The sequence below is a fragment of the Dysidea avara genome, chromosome 2, assembly GCF_963678975.1.
Source record: "Dysidea avara chromosome 2, odDysAvar1.4, whole genome shotgun sequence".
Classification (NCBI taxonomy): Eukaryota; Metazoa; Porifera; class Demospongiae; order Dictyoceratida; family Dysideidae; genus Dysidea; species Dysidea avara.
This window is the reverse complement of record NC_089273.1, coordinates 31,756,281-31,775,112: the sequence shown is the minus strand read 5'-3', so window position 1 is coordinate 31,775,112 and position 18,832 is coordinate 31,756,281. Positions and strand designations below refer to the sequence as shown.

The following is an 18,832-nucleotide window of genomic DNA, read 5'->3' as shown; positions in this document are numbered from 1 at the left end:
GCCATGTAGGGGAGTTCAGGCCTCATACAAACCACCTTGTAGAGAATTCAACTACAACAAATCACCCTGTAGAGAAGAAGTTACCTTGTAGATAGTTCAGCTACAAAGAAACCATCAATGTAGGGAGTTCAGCTACAAAGAAACCACCATGTAGAGAGTTTAGCTGCAAACAAATCACCTGTAGAGAGTTCAGATAGAAACAAATCACCCCGTAGAGAGATCAGCTGGACGAAGTCACCTTGTAGAGAATTCAGCTACAAAGAAACCATCATGTAGAAAGTTCAGCTGCAAACAAATCACCCTGCAGAGAGTTCAGCTACAAAAAATCACCCTGTAGAGAGTTCAGCTAGACGAAGTCACCTTATAGAGAGTTCAGCTACAAAGAAACCATCATGTAGAGAGTTCGGCTACAAAGACACTACCATGTAGAGAGTTTAGCTGCAAACAAATCACCTGTAGAGAGTTCAGCTAGAAACAAAATACCCTGTAGAGAGACCAGCTAGAAGAGGTTACCTTGTAGAGAGTTCAGCTACAAAGAAACCATCCTGTATATAGTTCAGCTATATTTCAAGTCACCCAGTAGAGAGATCAGCTGCAAAAAATTATCCTGTGGGGAATAATGGGCATGTAATAAATATATGTATATAATTTGTATAATTACTAATAAAATCAAAAATAATTGAAGTACTAAAATTCTTCTTTAAGTTCTTTTCTTCTTCCTGTAGTAAAGAAAAAACGCATGGGTTAAAAAAGCCCCAAAGCCAGCCAGCTGGCTTTGCAGCATACAAATACAAAAAGAAGTGATATCTAATCAAAAACAGCAAAGCTGTAAAAAAAGGTGCGGCCCCTAAAAAGGCCATGGTGAAAAAAGATGTGAAATCCAAGGTGGCGGCCAAGAAATGGCTGTGATGGTAGGTTAATGGTTACATTTTAATAACGACAATTCAGGTGAATTTTGTGCCGCTTGGTCTTGGCACCAAATTCACCTGAATTGTTGTTATTAAAATGTAACCATTAACCTACCATCACAGCCATTTCTTGGCCGCCACCTTGGATTTCACATCTTTTTTCACCATGGCCTTTTTAGGGGCCGCACCTTTTTTTACAGCTTGGCTGTTTTTGATTAGATAATAATTAGAAAGGCTGGATGAGAAACTAATAATCACCGAATAGGGGCCTAACGTCATGAATGTTTATTGGATCCCTACCAAAGTTGGTACTGAGATCCACTTTAATGAGCTCTTTAAGTGTGCCACATTTCTGCCTGATCCGAGCCTGCATTAGTGTTTTATGGCGGATTTTGTGAAGCGTGCAAAATTAAGATGAAGGGAAAAAAATGAAGAAATTAAAAGGAAATTTTGTTTGCTCGTATCTCAGAAATGGCTGGAACGATTTCCTTCAAATTCGGTATGTAGACTCCCCTGACTGGCTGGCACTTCTGTAGCAAACTTGGTTTCAATCGGATTAGGGATCACAGAGCTACATAGGTGTGAAAATTTCATTTTCTTTCTTTCTGTTAATATACTCACGGTGTGGCGCGCCAGCTTCTTGGGCTGCACAACACACTGCCGTGTGTCTTGATTTTCAACTACCCTAATAAAACAGTCACTACTCTAATAGAGCAGTCAATTCCGTGATTCGGTTAACCGAGAATCCGGATAAGTGGGTCCGGATAACTGAGGTTCCACTGTATCTCCTTACCATTTCCTTTCATTCACAACACCAGATCATTTCGAAGTACCCACCAGAACGGTAATTATAGACAACCACAAATCCATCGATTACCAAGCATTACATGCATTACTGTGCAAGGGGTTAGTTTACCCTGTTTCCGTTTGTGTAGGAGTGTGACCATCATGGAATCAGTGCATTAGTCAATAAAAGACACAATCAAAGCTACAGAGTGCCTAAATATTAAAACCAGGAGCATGTATAGAGCAAATGCACCATATGATGTCTACAGTGGTGAATGGGTTATTAATGCCATTTATTATAACTATCTTGGTACATACACCGAACATGGCATTTGTATGTATTAATGCATTTTATCAACCAGCATATGTAGCAAAGCCTACTGTTTATAAAATATAATCCAAAACAGCCAAGCTATAAAAAAAGAGTATGGCCCTCAAAATTTGGTGCCACTTGATTTTGGCACCAAATTCAGCTGAATTGTCATTATTAAAATTTTTACCATTAACCTACCATAACAGCCATTACTTGGCTGCCACCTTGGATTTCACATCCTTTTTTACCATAGCCTTTTCACCATAGCCTTTTTGAGGGCTGCACTCTTTTTTTTACAGCTTGGCAGTTTTGGATTAGATATTACCTCTTTGTATTTGTATTCCCCAAAGCCGGCCATAGACCAGCTTTGGAGTTCTTTTTTAACCTATTTTTTTCTTTACCACAGGAAGAAGAAAAAGCAGATTTTTAATACTTCAACTATTTCTAATAGTATCAGTAATATACAAGTTATATAATACATATATTTATTTCGTGTTAATTATTTTCACTTGTTTGCAGCTGATCTCTCTACTGCATGGGTGACTTGAAATGTAGCTGAACTCTCTACAGTGTTACCTGTTTGTAGTTGAACTCTCTACGGGGTGATTTGTTTGTAGAATGAAGCCTCTACAGGGTGGGTGATTTGTTTGTAACTGAACTCTCTACAGGGTGATTTTGTTTGTAGCTGAACTCTCTAAAGGGTGACTTGTTTCTAGCTGATCTCTCTACAGGGCGACTTGTTTCTTGCTGATCTCTCTACAGGGTAACTGGTTGGTAGCCGAACTCTCTACTGGGTGATTTGCTTGTAGCTGCACTCTCTACATTGTATCTAGCTTCTAGATCATCTCTCTATAAGGTGACTTGTTTCTAGCCGATTTTTCTACAGGGTAACTTTTTTATACAGTAGCTGAACTCTCTACAGGATGGTTTCTTTAATAGCTGAACTCTCTACAGGGCGATTTGTTTATTGCTGATCTCTCTACAAGGTTATTTGGTTGATCTCTTTAAAGGGTGATTTGTTTTTATAGGTGAACTCTCTACAAGTCACTGGTTTCTAGCTAATCTCTCTACAGGGTGATTTGTTTGTAGCTGAATTCTCTACAGGGTGACTTGTTTCTAGCTGATCTCTATATAGGGTAACTTGTTTGCAGCTGAGCTCTCTACAGGGTGGATTCTTTGTAGCTGAACTCTCTACAAAGTAACTTCTTCTAGCTGATCTCTCTACAGGGTTATCTGTTCATACCTGAACTCTCTACAGGGTGATGTAGCTGAACTCTCTACAGGGTGATGTAGCAGAACTCTCTACAAGATTACTTCTTCTAGCTGATCTCTCTACAGGGTGACTTGTTTCTAGCTGATCTCCCTACAGGGTGATCTGTTTGCAACTGAATTCTCTGCGTGGTGACTTGATCTTTCTACAGGGTGGCTTATTTCTAGCTAATATCTCAACAGTGTAACTTTTTCTAGTTGACCTCTCTACAGCGTGACTTGTTTGTAGCTGATCTCTTTAAGGTGGTAGCTGAATTCTACAAGGTAACTTGTTTCTAGCTGACCTCTCTACAGGGTGATTTGTTTCTAGCTGATCTCTCTAGAGAGTAAATTATTTCTAGCTTACCTCTCTACAGGGCGACTTGTTTCTAGCTGATCTAGTAGGGTGATTTGTTTGTAGCTAAACTCTCCACATGGTGACTTGATTCTACAAGCTAATTTCTCTACTGTGTGACTTATGTCTAGTTGATCTATCTACAGGGTAATTTGTTTGTAGCTGAACTCTCTACAGGGTCCTTTAGAGAGCTCAGCTAAGAACAAGTCACCTTGTAGAGAGATCAGCTAAAAAAAATCACCCTGCAGAGAGTTCAGCTAGAAAAACCTCACCCTGTAGAGAGATCAGCTACAAACAAGTCACCCTAGTGATATCAGATAGAAACAACTCAGCCTGTAGTAAGGTCAGCTACAAACAAGTCATGACTTAATTGCTTGTATAGCTGAACTCTGTACAAGGTGGTTTGTTTGTGGCTAAACTCACTACAGGGTGAATTGGTTTCAAGCTGTTCTCCCTATGGGGTGACTTGTAATGGTCTGAATTGTTAGAGCGACTTATTGCATGGTGACTGTTCTATTAGGCAGCTGAATGCTCTATTAGGGTGACTTTTTTATTAGATTATCTCGATCTTGCTTTTGCTACACATAGTTTGCTTTCGAAAGTGGTTAGTACTCCGATTCTTCTGTACAACTGTAAGGTCTTTCTATAATGATTATTCCAGCTACATACCTATTTTCAGCTCATTTCTCTAGGTGGTTTGCCTGGTAGGCGTGAAAACTAATAGTTTTAGTATTCATAAAATTTGACTGCATAATTGTGACACAGGTTGGGTTTCTGTGTCATATCTCCATGGTTTGTATATTGATTCCTTTCAAACCACAAAAAGACATTCCTATGATGGTTACTCCATCTACATAGTAATTTTTAACTCATTCCTCCAAGGGGTTTACCCTGTGGGCATGACAGAATTATTTTATGCAAATAATCAGTCATAACTCCGTCAATGTTCATCAGATTCTTATCAACGTTGGTACTGAGATCTGCCTTAATGAACCCTTTAGGTGTTCCAAGTTTGAGCTCGATTGGAGCACACACATCGGTGTTTTATGGTGGACTTTGCAAAGTGTGTGAAATAAAGAACAAAAAATGAAGAAATTAAAATGTAAGTTTGGTCGCTCCTAGTTCGGAAATGGCTGGAGCAATGTTCTTCAAGTTTGGTATGTGGACTCCCCTACCTGGCTAGCACATCTGCAGCAAATTTGGTTCCAATCAGATAAGGGATCACACAGCTACATAGGTGTGAAAATTGCATTTATTTCTTCCTGTCAATATACTCACAGTGTTGCGAGCCAGCTTCTTGGGCCACACATCACACTACTGTGTGTCTTGATAGTTCTTAAAGTCAGACTGACACATAAAATTAATGCTGTACACAATTCCTATCCCAACAATGCAGAAAAACCCATCAATGTTTAAAATGTGTTACGTATATTTGTGTTGTACTACACGCACAATTTTTATGTTTGCACACTATGATGCACTAATAAAACTATTTTTAATACAAGTATGTGTTTATCATTACTACTATGGTACATATGTATGTATAATACTGTAATTGAATCCCTAAATAATAATTAGATGTCAAGAGCCAGGGTTCTACAGGATTTAGAAAACTCAAAGTCCCTGGGCTGTAGCACCCGAGTGCAGTGTGGATGCTACTAAACAATAAATTTAGTGTTGATTAGTACAAACAAGCCCATTACACCTCCTTTTAATTCAGTACGGCTGCAACTAGCCATTTAAACACTTTGCATTGCCAATGTTACAAGTGAGTAATAATCCTGCTTCGGACTGCCTCAGAGTGTGGTTTCTATTAGACATGAGTGGGATTTAGAAACCATGTTTTCAGCAAATCAAATTTCAGTATCAAACTTGTTGTAGTCTAATTCGTATTAAAGTAAAAATTTGGTTAAAACATATTATGCGACCCAAACTTGGAATCCTCCCTTTTCAAATAAAATCACCATGAGATGGCTACACTATCTGACAAAATAATTTTTATACCGACTTTGTAGTCTTTCCCAAACTGCTTTTTGGAGGACTACTGTAGGCATGTCAAGGTGCGTACATCGCTTTAGAGACCCTGGGAAGACACTGGAGTGACTTTAGATGATGTTGTTCATTTGGAGTGACTGGAAAAACATGCAAACATGAAATGTGTGTGATTAGCACCATTGTGGTACATCTGCAGTTCCCAGTGACATGTAATCTGGACTGGGACTCACAATTATGACACTTGTCCTTCAGGTGTCACCTACCCTCCACCCATTTGAGAGGACTCGTGATCCAGCAACACACAATTATATCTACAATTGTAGAAGCTGCTTCTTGTACTAACGATTGTCTAAAAGGCCATAAATGCCTAAAGGTAGGTTTTCCAAAATCAGGTCACAAATTTGCATCTTAGATGCTTAAAATGACAACGATGGGAAATGAACGTAACTCTTTGAATTAATGGTTTTAAAAGCATTTACTGTACATAAGTTATACTGTAAGTAAACACTTACATTTTTCTAAACATTCACCAATCCACTGTTGTGTTTCTATGGCTTTTAAAAGGTCACAAAACTCCAACAACTTTGACATGTTCATCATTTTAACATATTGTAATATTAGACAATTCATTTTCATATCATTAGGAGCACTAGTGATTACATCATAATCATCATCAGTTATGAGATGTTTACAGTGCATCATGTGACTAACTGAATCAGCATCCATGTGACCCTCCAGGTATGTGTAGTAGTGACTGATTATCTGATGTGGGTGTGTTACTAAAGGATGTACCACATATGTATATTCATAATATTTAGTAGTTGCATACACAGCAAGTCAAACAATGAACTGTACCATCAGTCTGGACCACTGGTATGGACTCACTTGTGTATAGCATTACAGTTGCATGTGTACATACTCTTTTGTAGTTCAAGCTATGTACTACTGGTCAAGTGTTGTATGCACATGTCAGCATACACAAAAAAGTAAAAACATGACACACATTAAATATGTGACCTACGTAATTTTAGAAAAATGTAAATGTCTGCACATTTTCTTCAAAATTAATTTTATTGGTAGACCGTTGTCTATAAGGACAGAGGTATAGACTGACAAAGTTCCAGTTTTTTAAGTTGAATAGTACAGAATATATAGCACTAAATAGCCAGCAAATAAAACAAGAAAATAGTCTACAGGCACTAGGCCTGCACCTAATATGCCGGCATAATTTTGAGAATAATAGGTCACCAATTTCGTGAGAATAATTTTGGAATAATAGGATGGTTACAGACATAATTTTAGAATTATAGGACGTCCATGGAAATAATTGTCGGAATTAAGGGCGTGGCTCTTTTTGATTAGCTAGCTAGAAGAAGGAAGTAAGCTACTAAGAATGATACATATAGCTGGCATTATTATACGAGTACTGGCTGAAAGAGGTTGAAGAGCCTCTAAAAGATTGATAATAATTATACTCTAATAAAACGCTCAAATACTCTAATAGAGCAGTCAGATCGTTTCATGTTAACAATCTACAGACAGCATCAGGGATTTAACTGCATGATTATCTGCAATTCTGAAACTTTTACATCTCATACCAGTGTATTTCTTTAAATCTTTCAACAAACATATTGATGTCATTATCTACTGAGCTTACTATAATTATAGTTATAGCTATAGCTTTAATACACTGATAATTGAAAACTTACTCCTGATAGCCATTTTAAGCCTATTGTATTGGCTATAACAATTATGTGTAAGGTGGAATGCTTCATTGTTGGCTAGCTATTAATTAATTCTGGCAAAACTACGACTATAACTAAGCGACTATAGCTACAGAACTAAGCAACTATAGCTACAGAAACTAAATGAGCATTATTATGGAATAATAGGTAAGATACAAGAATAAAAAAGAATAATAGGAGAAAATTTTTGGGAAATTCTGGAAAGAATAATAGGTAAAATTTTGAGCATATTAGGCTCAGGCCTAACAGGCACTTACATAAACAATCACAACTTTCTAATGTAATGGTGTGCATAGTTGAACCTGGGTTCATTGTGTTTGCTTTAAAATTATGAATCTTCCAAGGTATAATTTTTGCCCAAAACATATTGTTACATTGGAAAGTTATGACTGTTTATGTACGTAAGTCCTGGAGATTATTTTCTTGATTTACTAACTTGTCGGCTATCTAGTGTTGTATCTTCTACACTACTCGCCTCACAAGCTGAAACTCTGCCAGTCCATACCATTATCCTTATAATGAACAGAGAAAAAATCAAGGAGTAGCCATAGCTGTTATTAAGTTATGATTGTCTGAAGGCATCAGTCAGTCAGTCAATCAGTAAATCAGTCATTAGAAAATTTCACTGGAAAAAACATCTTAGAGGTTGTAAAGCCTAAAAGTCCATTCAGTACAACCCAAAATACTTCCAATAGGTCACACAACTTACAAAATCTATTTTCAGTATGATTTTCTGACTGACTGATGCTTTCAGATAAGCATAACTCAATAACGGCAATAGCTACAGGCTTTAGTTTTTTCTTTGTTCATCATCGCTTCAGCCTGACCGTTTTGGCATGCTGCAGTATGAATAATGTACATATCATGGATTTATTGCTTTTTCTTTGCTGACAGCTTAAAAGGTGTTAAGTTGCAGTAGATAGTTTCCCTATGTTGGTAACAGTAATCATCTGAGTTTTCAGTAATGACTGAATTGATTGCAGAGACAGTGGTCTCTGTAATGAGCTAAACATAGTTGATACACTATTTCAGTACTTGACAGTTGGGGCAAGCTTTAAGATGAAAACAATAAGTTTTGTGCCGTGTTAGAGAAAAAGTTTTGTGCAATAAGTTTTGTGCCGTGTTAGTTTTCTGCAGTCATTCTAATGTTACTAAAAAGTAAACAAAGTATAAGGAAACATTAAGAATTTTTAGGTTTGACAAGTATAAGAATTTTCAATTCAATTAGGGATCATAGAGAAAAAACTTAGGGAAACAAGGGAGGTCGACTACACCTGCAGATATTCTAGTGGCCATTTAATCCCTACTTTAGTCAATTCACGCAACTGAATTAGGGATTGAATGCCCACTAGTAGTATATCTTCAGGTGTAGCCGATCTCCATGTTTCACTACTCCAATCTTTTGCTCTGATCCTTAACCAAACTTAAAATTCTTTTTTTTTTCTTTTTATACCTGTTTGTTAACTTGTTTGTAGCATTATTATGACTGTTAAAACATACCGCATTAGTACAGAAGGAATGGTGTCAGGCTTATCATTTTCATCTGAATGCACGCCCCAACCATCAATTACTGAATTATCAAAGTGATAATAATTTTTCTTATGCAACACAGCGTTACAAATGAAGAACACTAGGACAAGGACCTCTGCAGTCACATCAAATATCTTGGGTGATTCCCATCAAACATAGGGAAGCCATGATGTGATGTTACCATAAATCGATGCCTCACACTGTCAGCAAAGGCAAATGGGACATAACGGAGGACACAGGTAAGTCCATGATACATAAACACAGGGTAAGTAATGTCAAAAAGTGAAAAATTCTAGCCCATATTCTTAGCCGTTATTGTGTTATGCTTGTCTGATGGCATTAGTCAGCCAGTCATTCAGTCAGGAAGCAGATAATTCCACTATTATTTTTTAAATCGTAACAAATTTTTGGAATATTTTCAGGTCATTCCGAATGCACTTTTGGGTTTGGTTATACCGAATGAATGCTGCCAAGGTGCCATGAACGTATAGTGAGGCAAGCTAGTATTTCGGCCTGAAAAGCCCAAACCTCCATGATCCCTAATATACAGTACTACCCACTGACACACTGTATGGTTACGGATTCAGAGAAGTAAAAAGCAGTGAAACAAGGAAGGTTGCCAACACCTGAAGATAAATCAGTGGACATTTGATCCCTAATCAGCTAATGCTGTACAAAGAGATAAATTTTGTGCAAAATTTCAAAGCCACTGTTTACTAAGTGGGAGGTAATTGAATTGTTGGAAAGAAATTATATGGGTATAAAGCAAATACAACTTACAAAGCTCAAGCTAATTGCAATCTATGTAACACATTAATAAACAACACATTAATTATCAAAATAATTGTGTATGAATTCACTTACTTTTGGCAGTGGTAGAAGAATAGTTTTCCAATGGTACAGAATCTGTAATATTGATTGCAAAAACTTTTGGGAATATTCCAATTTTAACATATTGAAAATGATATTGTCGCAGCAATAAATAATTACATTTTGCCATAGTGTATGCGTGTAGGTAGCAGTACATTGGTATAGTACAAGTAATCTCCAAACATCCTTCCTGAATGGCTGCAGGGGTACATGATCCATTGGAGGTTTTAGTAAGTAATTCCAGCTTCTCGCAAAATCTAATCAAGTCATTGACAAGAAGATTTTTACCATTTTTATTAATTTTAGCAGTAACTAAAGCAAAATGATCTGGATTAATACATGTTTGTTGTTCTGTAAAATATGGAGCAACTTCATAATATTTTCGTGAATATATAGCTCGTTCAAATGCCTCAATCAACTGCTTTGCTTCAGATAATCCAGTGACTTTTGTCATCCTTTTTAATATTCGAATATCTATCCAAGTACAATATCGAGATGGAGTCAATATGTTAATGACCCTCCGTAATGTTGGTGCCTTTTCTATTTCAGTTTTTACAGTTGCTGGGAGTCTTGTGTCTCTTAAGCATACGTCTTGTAAACTGTGGAAGTCGGCCTTACCCCATGCTTTCTCAAGCTGATTCAACAGATAAAGAAATGCACCTTCAACATCTTGCTCAGTAAATGCCTCCTCCACAGAGAGGTATGTACGCTCTTTAGCATCATCTGAATCTAACAGTAGTAAAATAGCTAATGAGTATCACACACCAGTAATAGTGGCATGAGAGTGCGGAACACCCAAAACACTAGAACAACTTGGATCAGCTAGAACAGTGTTATTATTCATAATTTGATCGTGTGCAAGCACTGGAATGTCACAGATAATAAAGACTTCATGGTGGAATTGTCAGCTTATATGTGACCGGATATGCGAAAAGCCGATGCAATCACGCATCTTTCAAATTCCTGTTTATTGAATATTTATAATCTACTTGGCAAAGTGTACTTTCTGGCTAAGTTTCAGTCTCATATCCCAATAACTTTAGGAGTTACAGTCCTACAAAGTAGCAACAACGGAGAGATTGATTTGTACAACAAGTATTGGTAGAATAAATTACAGGCTCTTACTAAAACGGTTGTAATTTACAAATGGAAATTTACAGAGGCGAAATGGCACTATTGTGTTTGCCATAAATCAGTGCATCAATTATTGGATACATTTTGCTTTGTATCTCCTTTTTCAATGTATACAAATTTGTGAAGAAATATCGATCACATATGATCACTTCGACACAATGTAAACAAACCCCCATAAAATAAATGTCCTTGGGTCTACTGAAATGAAGCAAGTATTTTTCAACTCCTCTTGAGAAGACGAATAAGATGATATTGTATTCAATGCTTTGTGCTGTAAATTTAAACTTGTGTGATTGTGTCAGGTTTTCACAGATCCGGTCACATATGCTCTATAGCATTTGTGTTATCTTTACTTAATTGTAAAAATCTGCAGGATACATGACAAATAAACATGAGAGTGAGTGTTCATTTTGTTACCCATAAAATCAGTTATCTTTGAACAATTTTTAACTTTATCTCAGCATCCCTAAGTACTACATACATAGTTATGCTACATTTACACAAGCTAGTTAGCCTACTCGTGGTCAGTGATTAAACTTACTAGAGTCACAAACTGGGTTGTGGCAAGTTACACAGTACTAGCTAAAAGTTGCATTTCTTTAGTGTGGTGTGTAGCTGAAATAACTAGAGGTTGTTTTAGAATTAACAGTTTGCATCCCATTTAATGCTTGCTCTCCTGTTAATTTATTGTGTATCCTGAAAAGTTGTTACAAGCAAGGAATAATTATATGAATGCTATAGAGCATATTAGCAGACAAATTCCACTGTGGAACCTTTATAATATGCGGCATGCTAATGCTTGCATATAATTCCAATTGCAAACATAGCACTGTTCCGGCTGATCTTGGTTGTTCCAGTATTCCAGGTTGTCCATACTCCTCATACAGCAAAATATTATACACACTAAGGGTACTGTAGCTATAAATGCTGGACTTGAGGATTGAGCACTCACGCATACCTACTTTTCTGAACATTTTACTGATTTTATGTATTACTTACTTCATAATTAAATATACAATTAGAACAAAATTACTTTACTGTCACAGTATTTACAGTACAGCTCACAGGTAACGTCGCGAGTATACACATGCGAGTAATGCTCGCATTTTCTCGCGGGATCATTCTTTTGCAATGTACTGTACAATACCTGTGGAATATCGCGTGGATATGCACTAGCCGTGCAAAAAACTCACCACACATGAGAACACTAGCTACTGAGTTTAGTAACTTCATACAACACTTAAATCACATAAACATTTGTGATCGGTCCCATAATTATGTTCGTGCAAGCCTTAGCTAGCTAATTATACAGTAGAATGCAATAAACGCACGGCTGGGCCCACAGAACACAATGGGTGGAATATTTACGAAAACAAAAAAAATCTGTAGATTTTAAAGCGCTTGTTTCACAATGAAGGAAAGTGATAACACCAACAACCTTGGTAGCATCGTGATCCCAAAAGCAAGAGGAGTTCCAAAATCTTTGTTTCGTGTCAGTACTCTCAAGGAGACAGACGATATCAGCGGTAGTCTGCCTTGCATTGGATGAGTGGCTCACTATCCCTTTTTCTCACGTTCGTTCGCCTTCACTGGTCCCCCGTGGATGTAGGAGAGGTCTGGAAGACAAAACTTACCCAGCAATGGATTTGCTTGTTCATGGAGAATTCGATGGTGTAAGTTTCATCTTGGTAGAGGACTGCATCCATATGTTATGATTGTTTTATTAAACGCCTGTAGTTTATTGTCACTGTACAAATCGATTTTTTGTTGTTAGCACTTCGTAGCGCTGTAACTTCGACATTTCTTGGCTTCTAGAGTTGAAACTTCGGTTGACCATTCCTTTAACTATCTAGATAAAGAAAATACGAATTAGAAAAATGCACTAACTGGGGTTCTGTGGCGTTACTTGGCGACCAATCCATCTAGGTTTACGGTAGCTACTGCTAGACTGACTGTAGTCCGTGACAGAGTCGAGGTCAAGTCAGTAGCTAAGTTACCAAGTATTCGGTAGCTACAACACAGGCATTGCAATAGGAGACTTTGCAGCTGGCGAAATTAACCAGTGCCGCCTCCCAAGACCATAGGTGAGACCTGTTATCTGGTCTTGCGTGACGTTCTCGAGTAAAGTTAGCTATCGTGGAGCATTGCTGTAGCCTTGCTGCATCCACACGGGTCACTCGAGCGTACGTCATGAATGTCATGCGTGTACATGCGACGTTACCTGTGAGCTGTACTGTATAGTGGAGCAGCTAAGTGAAAAAATTGTTCACTTTTTGTTAAAAGCACCAAATTTGGCTCAACATTTGCTTAATTCATACTAAATACGGTGCCATTACCAATCATATACGTAGTGCCCAAAGGACCTGACATATACAATCAATAGAAAATGTACTTGGGAAGCCATAAAAGTAAATTATATAGGACTTTGTATCTGAATAGACAAGCAAAAGATCGTCATATCCAAAAGCTGATTAAGGAAGGTGTCCATCCAGGTCATTACCTTGACATGTTAAGAAGCAAGAGGGTCATGGTATGTGAAAACCATAGATGTGCAACATAATTATTATTTTTATTGGATTGTGCCTGTACTTTTAAAACTGTAATATTGGCTCCAGTAAAAACAAGATATTTTACCACATTTTGAAAGATTTTCTGATTGCACCTGTAAATTTGAAATACATTCATGCAATTCAAGCAAAACAGAATATTTGGATGTGCTCATATGACTTCCTGACCAAAATTGGCCTATAACTTAGTTTCAAAGTTTTCAAGCATGCCCCAAGGCAACGATTTTGACATGGCATTGTATCAAATGATTTAGTATACCTGGTACATTTATTACAAAGTGAACAATTTCATCAAAATGTGTTGCTTAGCTGCTCTCTACTATTATAAATTAGGGATCAAGACACACGATAGTGTGTCGTGCGCCCCAAGAAGCCGGCGCGCCACACCGTGAGTATATTAACAGGAGAAAAGAAAATGCAATTTTCACACCTATGTAGCTCTGTGATTCCTTATCCAATTGGAACCAAATTTGCTAGAGACATGCCGCCCAGTTAGGGGAGTCTACATACCAAATTTGAAGAAAATCACTCAAGCCATTTCCGAGATACGAGCGAACAAAATTTCGTTTTAATTTCTTTGTTTTTTTCTTCTTCATCTTCTTCATTTCGCACACTTAGCAAAATTTGCCATAAAACACGAATGCATGCTCGGATTGGGCTGAAATTTTGCACACTTAAAGGGCTCATTAAGGCGGATCTCCGTACCAACTTTGGTAGGAATCCGATGAACATTCACGGAGTTATGACTGATTATTTGCGTAGAATAAGGTCGAAGGTCTGTCACGCCTACAGGGTAAACCCCTTGGAGGAATTAGTTGAAAATTGATATGTAGATGGAGCAACCATCGTAGGAGTGCCTTTTTGTGGTTTGAAAGGAATCGGGATAAAGATCATGGAGATATGACACAAAACCCAACCTGTGTCAAAATTACGCGATTGATTTTTATGAATAAAAAACTATTAGTTTTCGTGTCTACCAGGCAAACCGCTTAGAGCAACGAGCTGAAAATCAGTATGTAGCAGGAATAACCACCATCATAGAAAGTTCTTGCAGTAGTACAGAAGAATCGGATTACAAATCACTGAGTTATGATTCGAAAGGAAACTACGTGCAACAAATGCGAGATCGAGATACTCTAATAGAACAGTCACCCTAATAAAGCATTCAGCTGCATTTATAATTTACTCAGTTATATTACATTGCAAGGTATTCTGTAGGGAATTCAGCTACAAAAAAGTCACCCTGTAGTCAGATCAGCTAGAAGAAGGTACCTAATAGAGAGTTCAGCTATAAAGAAGCCATCATGTAGAGAGTTCAGCTCAAATAAACCACCCTGTAGAGAATTCAGCTACAAACAAATTGCCCTGTAGAGAGATCAGCTAGAAGAAGTTACTTTGTAGAGAGTTCAGTTACAAAGAAACAATCATGCAAAGAGTTTAGCTGCAAACAAATCACCCAGTAGAAAGTTCCGCTATGAACAGATCACACTGTAGAGAGTTCAGTTAGAAACAAGTCATCCTGTAGATAGATCAGCTAGAAGAAGTCACTTTGTAGAGAGTTCAGCTACAAAGAAACCACCATGTAAGAGAGTTCAGCTGCAAACAAATCACCTGTAGAGAGTTCAGCTAGGAACAAGTCACCCTGTACAGAGATCAGCTAGAAACAAGTCATCCTGTAGAGAGTTCAGCTAGAAGAAGTTACATTGTATAGAGTTCAGTTACAAAGAAACTACCATGTAGAGAGTTCAGCTGCAAACAAATCGCCCTATAGAGAATTCAGCTACAAACAAATCACCCTGTAGAAAGATCAGCTAGAAGAAGTTACATTGTAGAGAGTTCAGCTAGAAACAAATCACCCTGTAGAGAGTTCAGCTAGAAACATGTCACCCTGTAGAGAGATCAGCTAGAAACAAGTCACCCGTAGAGAGTTCAGCTAGAAGAAGTTACATTGTAGAGAGTTCAGCTACAAAGAAACTACCATGTAGAGAGTTCAGCAGCAAACAAATTGCCCTGTAGAGAATTCAGCTACAGACAAATCACCTTGTAGAAAGATCAGCTAGAAGAAGTTACCTTGTAGACAGTTCAGCTACAAACAAATCACCCTGTAGAGGGTTCAGCTACAAACAAGTCATCCTGTAGAGAGTTCAGCTAGAAGAAGTTACATTGTAGAGAGATCAGCTAGAAACAAGTCACCCTGTAGAGAGTTCAGCTAGAAGAAGTTACATTGTAGAGAGTTCAGCTACAAAGAAACTACCATGTACAGAGTTCAACTGCAAACAAATTGCCCTGTAGAGAATTCAGCTATAAACAAATCACCCTGTAGAAAGATCAGATAGAAGAAGTTACCTTGTAGAGAGTTCAGCTACAAACAAATCACCCTGTAGAGAGTTCAGCTAGAAACAAGTCACCCTGTAGAGAGTTCAGCTAGAAGAAGTTACATTGTAGAGAGTTCAGCTAGAAACAAGTCAACCTGTAGAGAGTTCAGCTAGAAGAAGTTACATTGTAGAGAGTTCAGCTACAAAGAGACTACCATGTAGAGAGTTCAGCTGCAAACAAACAAATTGCCCTGTAGAGAATTCAGCTACAGACAAATCACCTTGTAGAAAGATCAGCTAGAAGAAGTTACCTTGTAGAGAGTTCAGCTACAAACAAATCACCCTGTAGAGGGTTCAGCTACAAACAAGTCACACTGTAGAGTATTCAGCTAGAAGAAGTTACATTGTAGAGAGATCAGCTAGAAACAAGTCAACCTGTAGAGAGTTCAGCTAGAAGAAGTTACATTGTAGAGAGTTCAGCTACAAAGAGACTACCATGTAGAGAGTTCAGCTACAAACAAATCACCCTGTAGAGAGTTCAGCTACAAACAAGTCACCCTGTAGAGAGTTCAGCTAGAAGAAGTTACATTGTAGAGAGATCAGCTAGAAACAAGTCACCCTGTAGAGAGTTCAGCTAGAAGAAGTTACATTGTAGAGAGTTCAGCTACAAACAAATCACCCTGTAGAGAGTTCAGCTAGAAACAAGTTACCCTGTAGAGAGTTCAGCTAGAAGAAGTTACATTGTAGAGAGTTCAGCTACAAAGAAACTACCATGTAGAGAGTTCAGCTGCAAACAAACGAATTACCCTGTAGAGAATTCAGCTACAGACAAATCACCTTGTAGAAAGATCAGCTAGAAGAAGTTACCTTGTAGAGAGTTTAGCAACAAACAAATCACCCTGTAGAGGGTTCAGATACAAACAAGTCACCCTGTAGAGAGTTCAGCTAGAAGAAGTTACATTGTAGAGAGTTCAGTTACAAAGAAACTACCATGTAGAGAGTTCAGCTGCAAACAAATCGCCCTATAGAGAATTCAGTTACAAACAAATCACCCTGTAGAAAGATCAGCTAGAAGAAGTTACATTGTAGAGAGTTCAGCTACAAACAAATCACCCTGTAGAGAGTTCAGCTAGAAACAAGTCACCCTGTAGAGAGATCAGCTAGAAACAAGTCACCCGTAGAGAGTTCAGCTAGAAGAAGTTACATTGTAGAGAGTTCAGCTACAAAGAAACTACCATGTAGAGAGTTCAGCTGCAAACAAACAAATTGCCCTGTAGAGACAAACAAATCACCTTGTAGAAAGATCAGCTAGAAGAAGTTACCTTGTAGAGAGTTCAGCTACAAACAAATCACCCTGTAGAGGGTTCAACTACAAACAAGTCACCCTGTAGAGAGTTCAGCTAGAAGAAGTTACATTGTAGAGAGTTCAGCTACAAACAAATCACCCTGTAGAGAGTTCAGCTAGAAACAAGTCACCCTGTAGAGAGATCAGCTAGAAACAAGTCACCCGTAGAGAGTTCAGCTAGAAGAAGTTACATTGTAGAGAGTTCAGCTACAAAGAAACTACCATGTAGAGAGTTCAGCTGCAAACAAACAAATTGCCCTGTAGAGACAAACAAATCACCTTGTAGAAAGATCAGCTAGAAGAAGTTACCTTGTAGAGAGTTCAGCTACAAACAAATCACCCTGTAGAGGGTTCAACTACAAACAAGTCACCCTGTAGAGAGTTCAGCTAGAAGAAGTTACATTGTAGAGAGTTCAGCTACAAACAAATCACCCTGTAGAGAGTTCAGCTAGAAACAAGTCACCCTGTAGAGAGATCAGCTAGAAACAAGTCACCCGTAGAGAGTTCAGCTAGAAGAAGTTACATTGTAGAGAGTTCAGCTACAAAGAAACTACCATGTAGAGAGTTCAGCTGCAAACAAACAAATTGCCCTGTAGAGACAAACAAATCACCTTGTAGAAAGATCAGCTAGAAGAAGTTACCTTGTAGAGAGTTCAGCTACAAACAAATCACCCTGTAGAGGGTTCAACTACAAACAAGTCACCCTGTAGAGAGTTCAGCTAGAAGAAGTTACATTGTAGAGAGTTCAGCTACAAACAAATCACCCTGTAGAGAGTTCAGCTAGAAACAAGTTACACTGTAGAGAGATCAGCTAGAAACAATTCACCCTGTAGAGAGTTCAGCTAGAAGAAGTCACATTGTAGAGAGTTCAGCTACAAAGAAACTACCATGTAGAGAGTTCAGCTGCAAACAAATTGCCCTGTAGAGAATTCAACTATAAACAAATCACCCTGTAGAAAGATCAGCTACAAGAAGTCAGCTTGTAGAGAGTTCAGCTACAAACAAATCACCCTGTAGAGAGTTCAGCTACAAACAAGTCATCCGGTAGAGAGATCAGCTAGAAGGACCATTTTGCAGAGAGGCTAGCTACAAAGAAATCACCCGGCTTCATATTTTCTTCTTCTAGTAGCAATTTTCACACCTATGTAGCTCTGTGATCCCTTATCCGATTGGAACCAAATTTGCTAGAGACGTGCCGCCCAGTTAGGGGAGTTTACATACCAAATTTGAAGAAAAGCTCTCCAGCCATTTCCGAGATACGAGAGAACAAATTTTCGTTTTAATTTCTTCGTTTTTTTCTTCTTCTTCATCTTCATTTTGCACACTTCGCAAAATGTGCCATAAAACACGAATGCGTACTCGGATTGGGCTGAAAGTTGGCACACTTAAAGGGCTCATTAAGGCGGATCTCCGTACCAACTTTGGTAGGAATCCGATGAACATTCAAGGAGTTATTACCGATTATTTGCGTAAAATAAGGTCGAAGGTCTGTCATGCCTACAGGGTAAACTCCTTGGAGGAATCAGTTGAAAATTGATATGTAGATGGAGCAACCATCGTAGGAGTGCCTTTTTGTGGTTTGAATAGAATCGGGATAAAGACCATGGAGATATGACACAAAACCCAACCTGTGTCAAAATTACGCGATCGATTTTTATGAATAAAAAAACTATTAGTTTTCGTGTCTACCAGGCAAACCGCTTAGAGCAACGAGCTGAAAA

At 38.1% G+C, this 18,832-nt stretch overlaps 1 protein-coding gene across 1 annotated transcript in view; it reads right to left on the bottom strand.

The window, feature by feature from the left end:
* LOC136247069 (uncharacterized) overlaps nt 1-18,832 on the bottom strand; it is a 79,664-nt gene that overhangs the window by 10,244 nt on the left and 50,588 nt on the right. Inside the window, exons 10-11 of the mRNA XM_066038681.1 lie at nt 9,745-10,479; nt 6,118-6,384 (exon numbers count right to left, since the gene is read on the bottom strand). Of these exons, the coding sequence (XP_065894753.1) occupies nt 6,118-6,384; nt 9,745-10,479 (1,002 nt within the window). The remainder of the gene's footprint in view (nt 1-6,117; nt 6,385-9,744; nt 10,480-18,832) is intronic.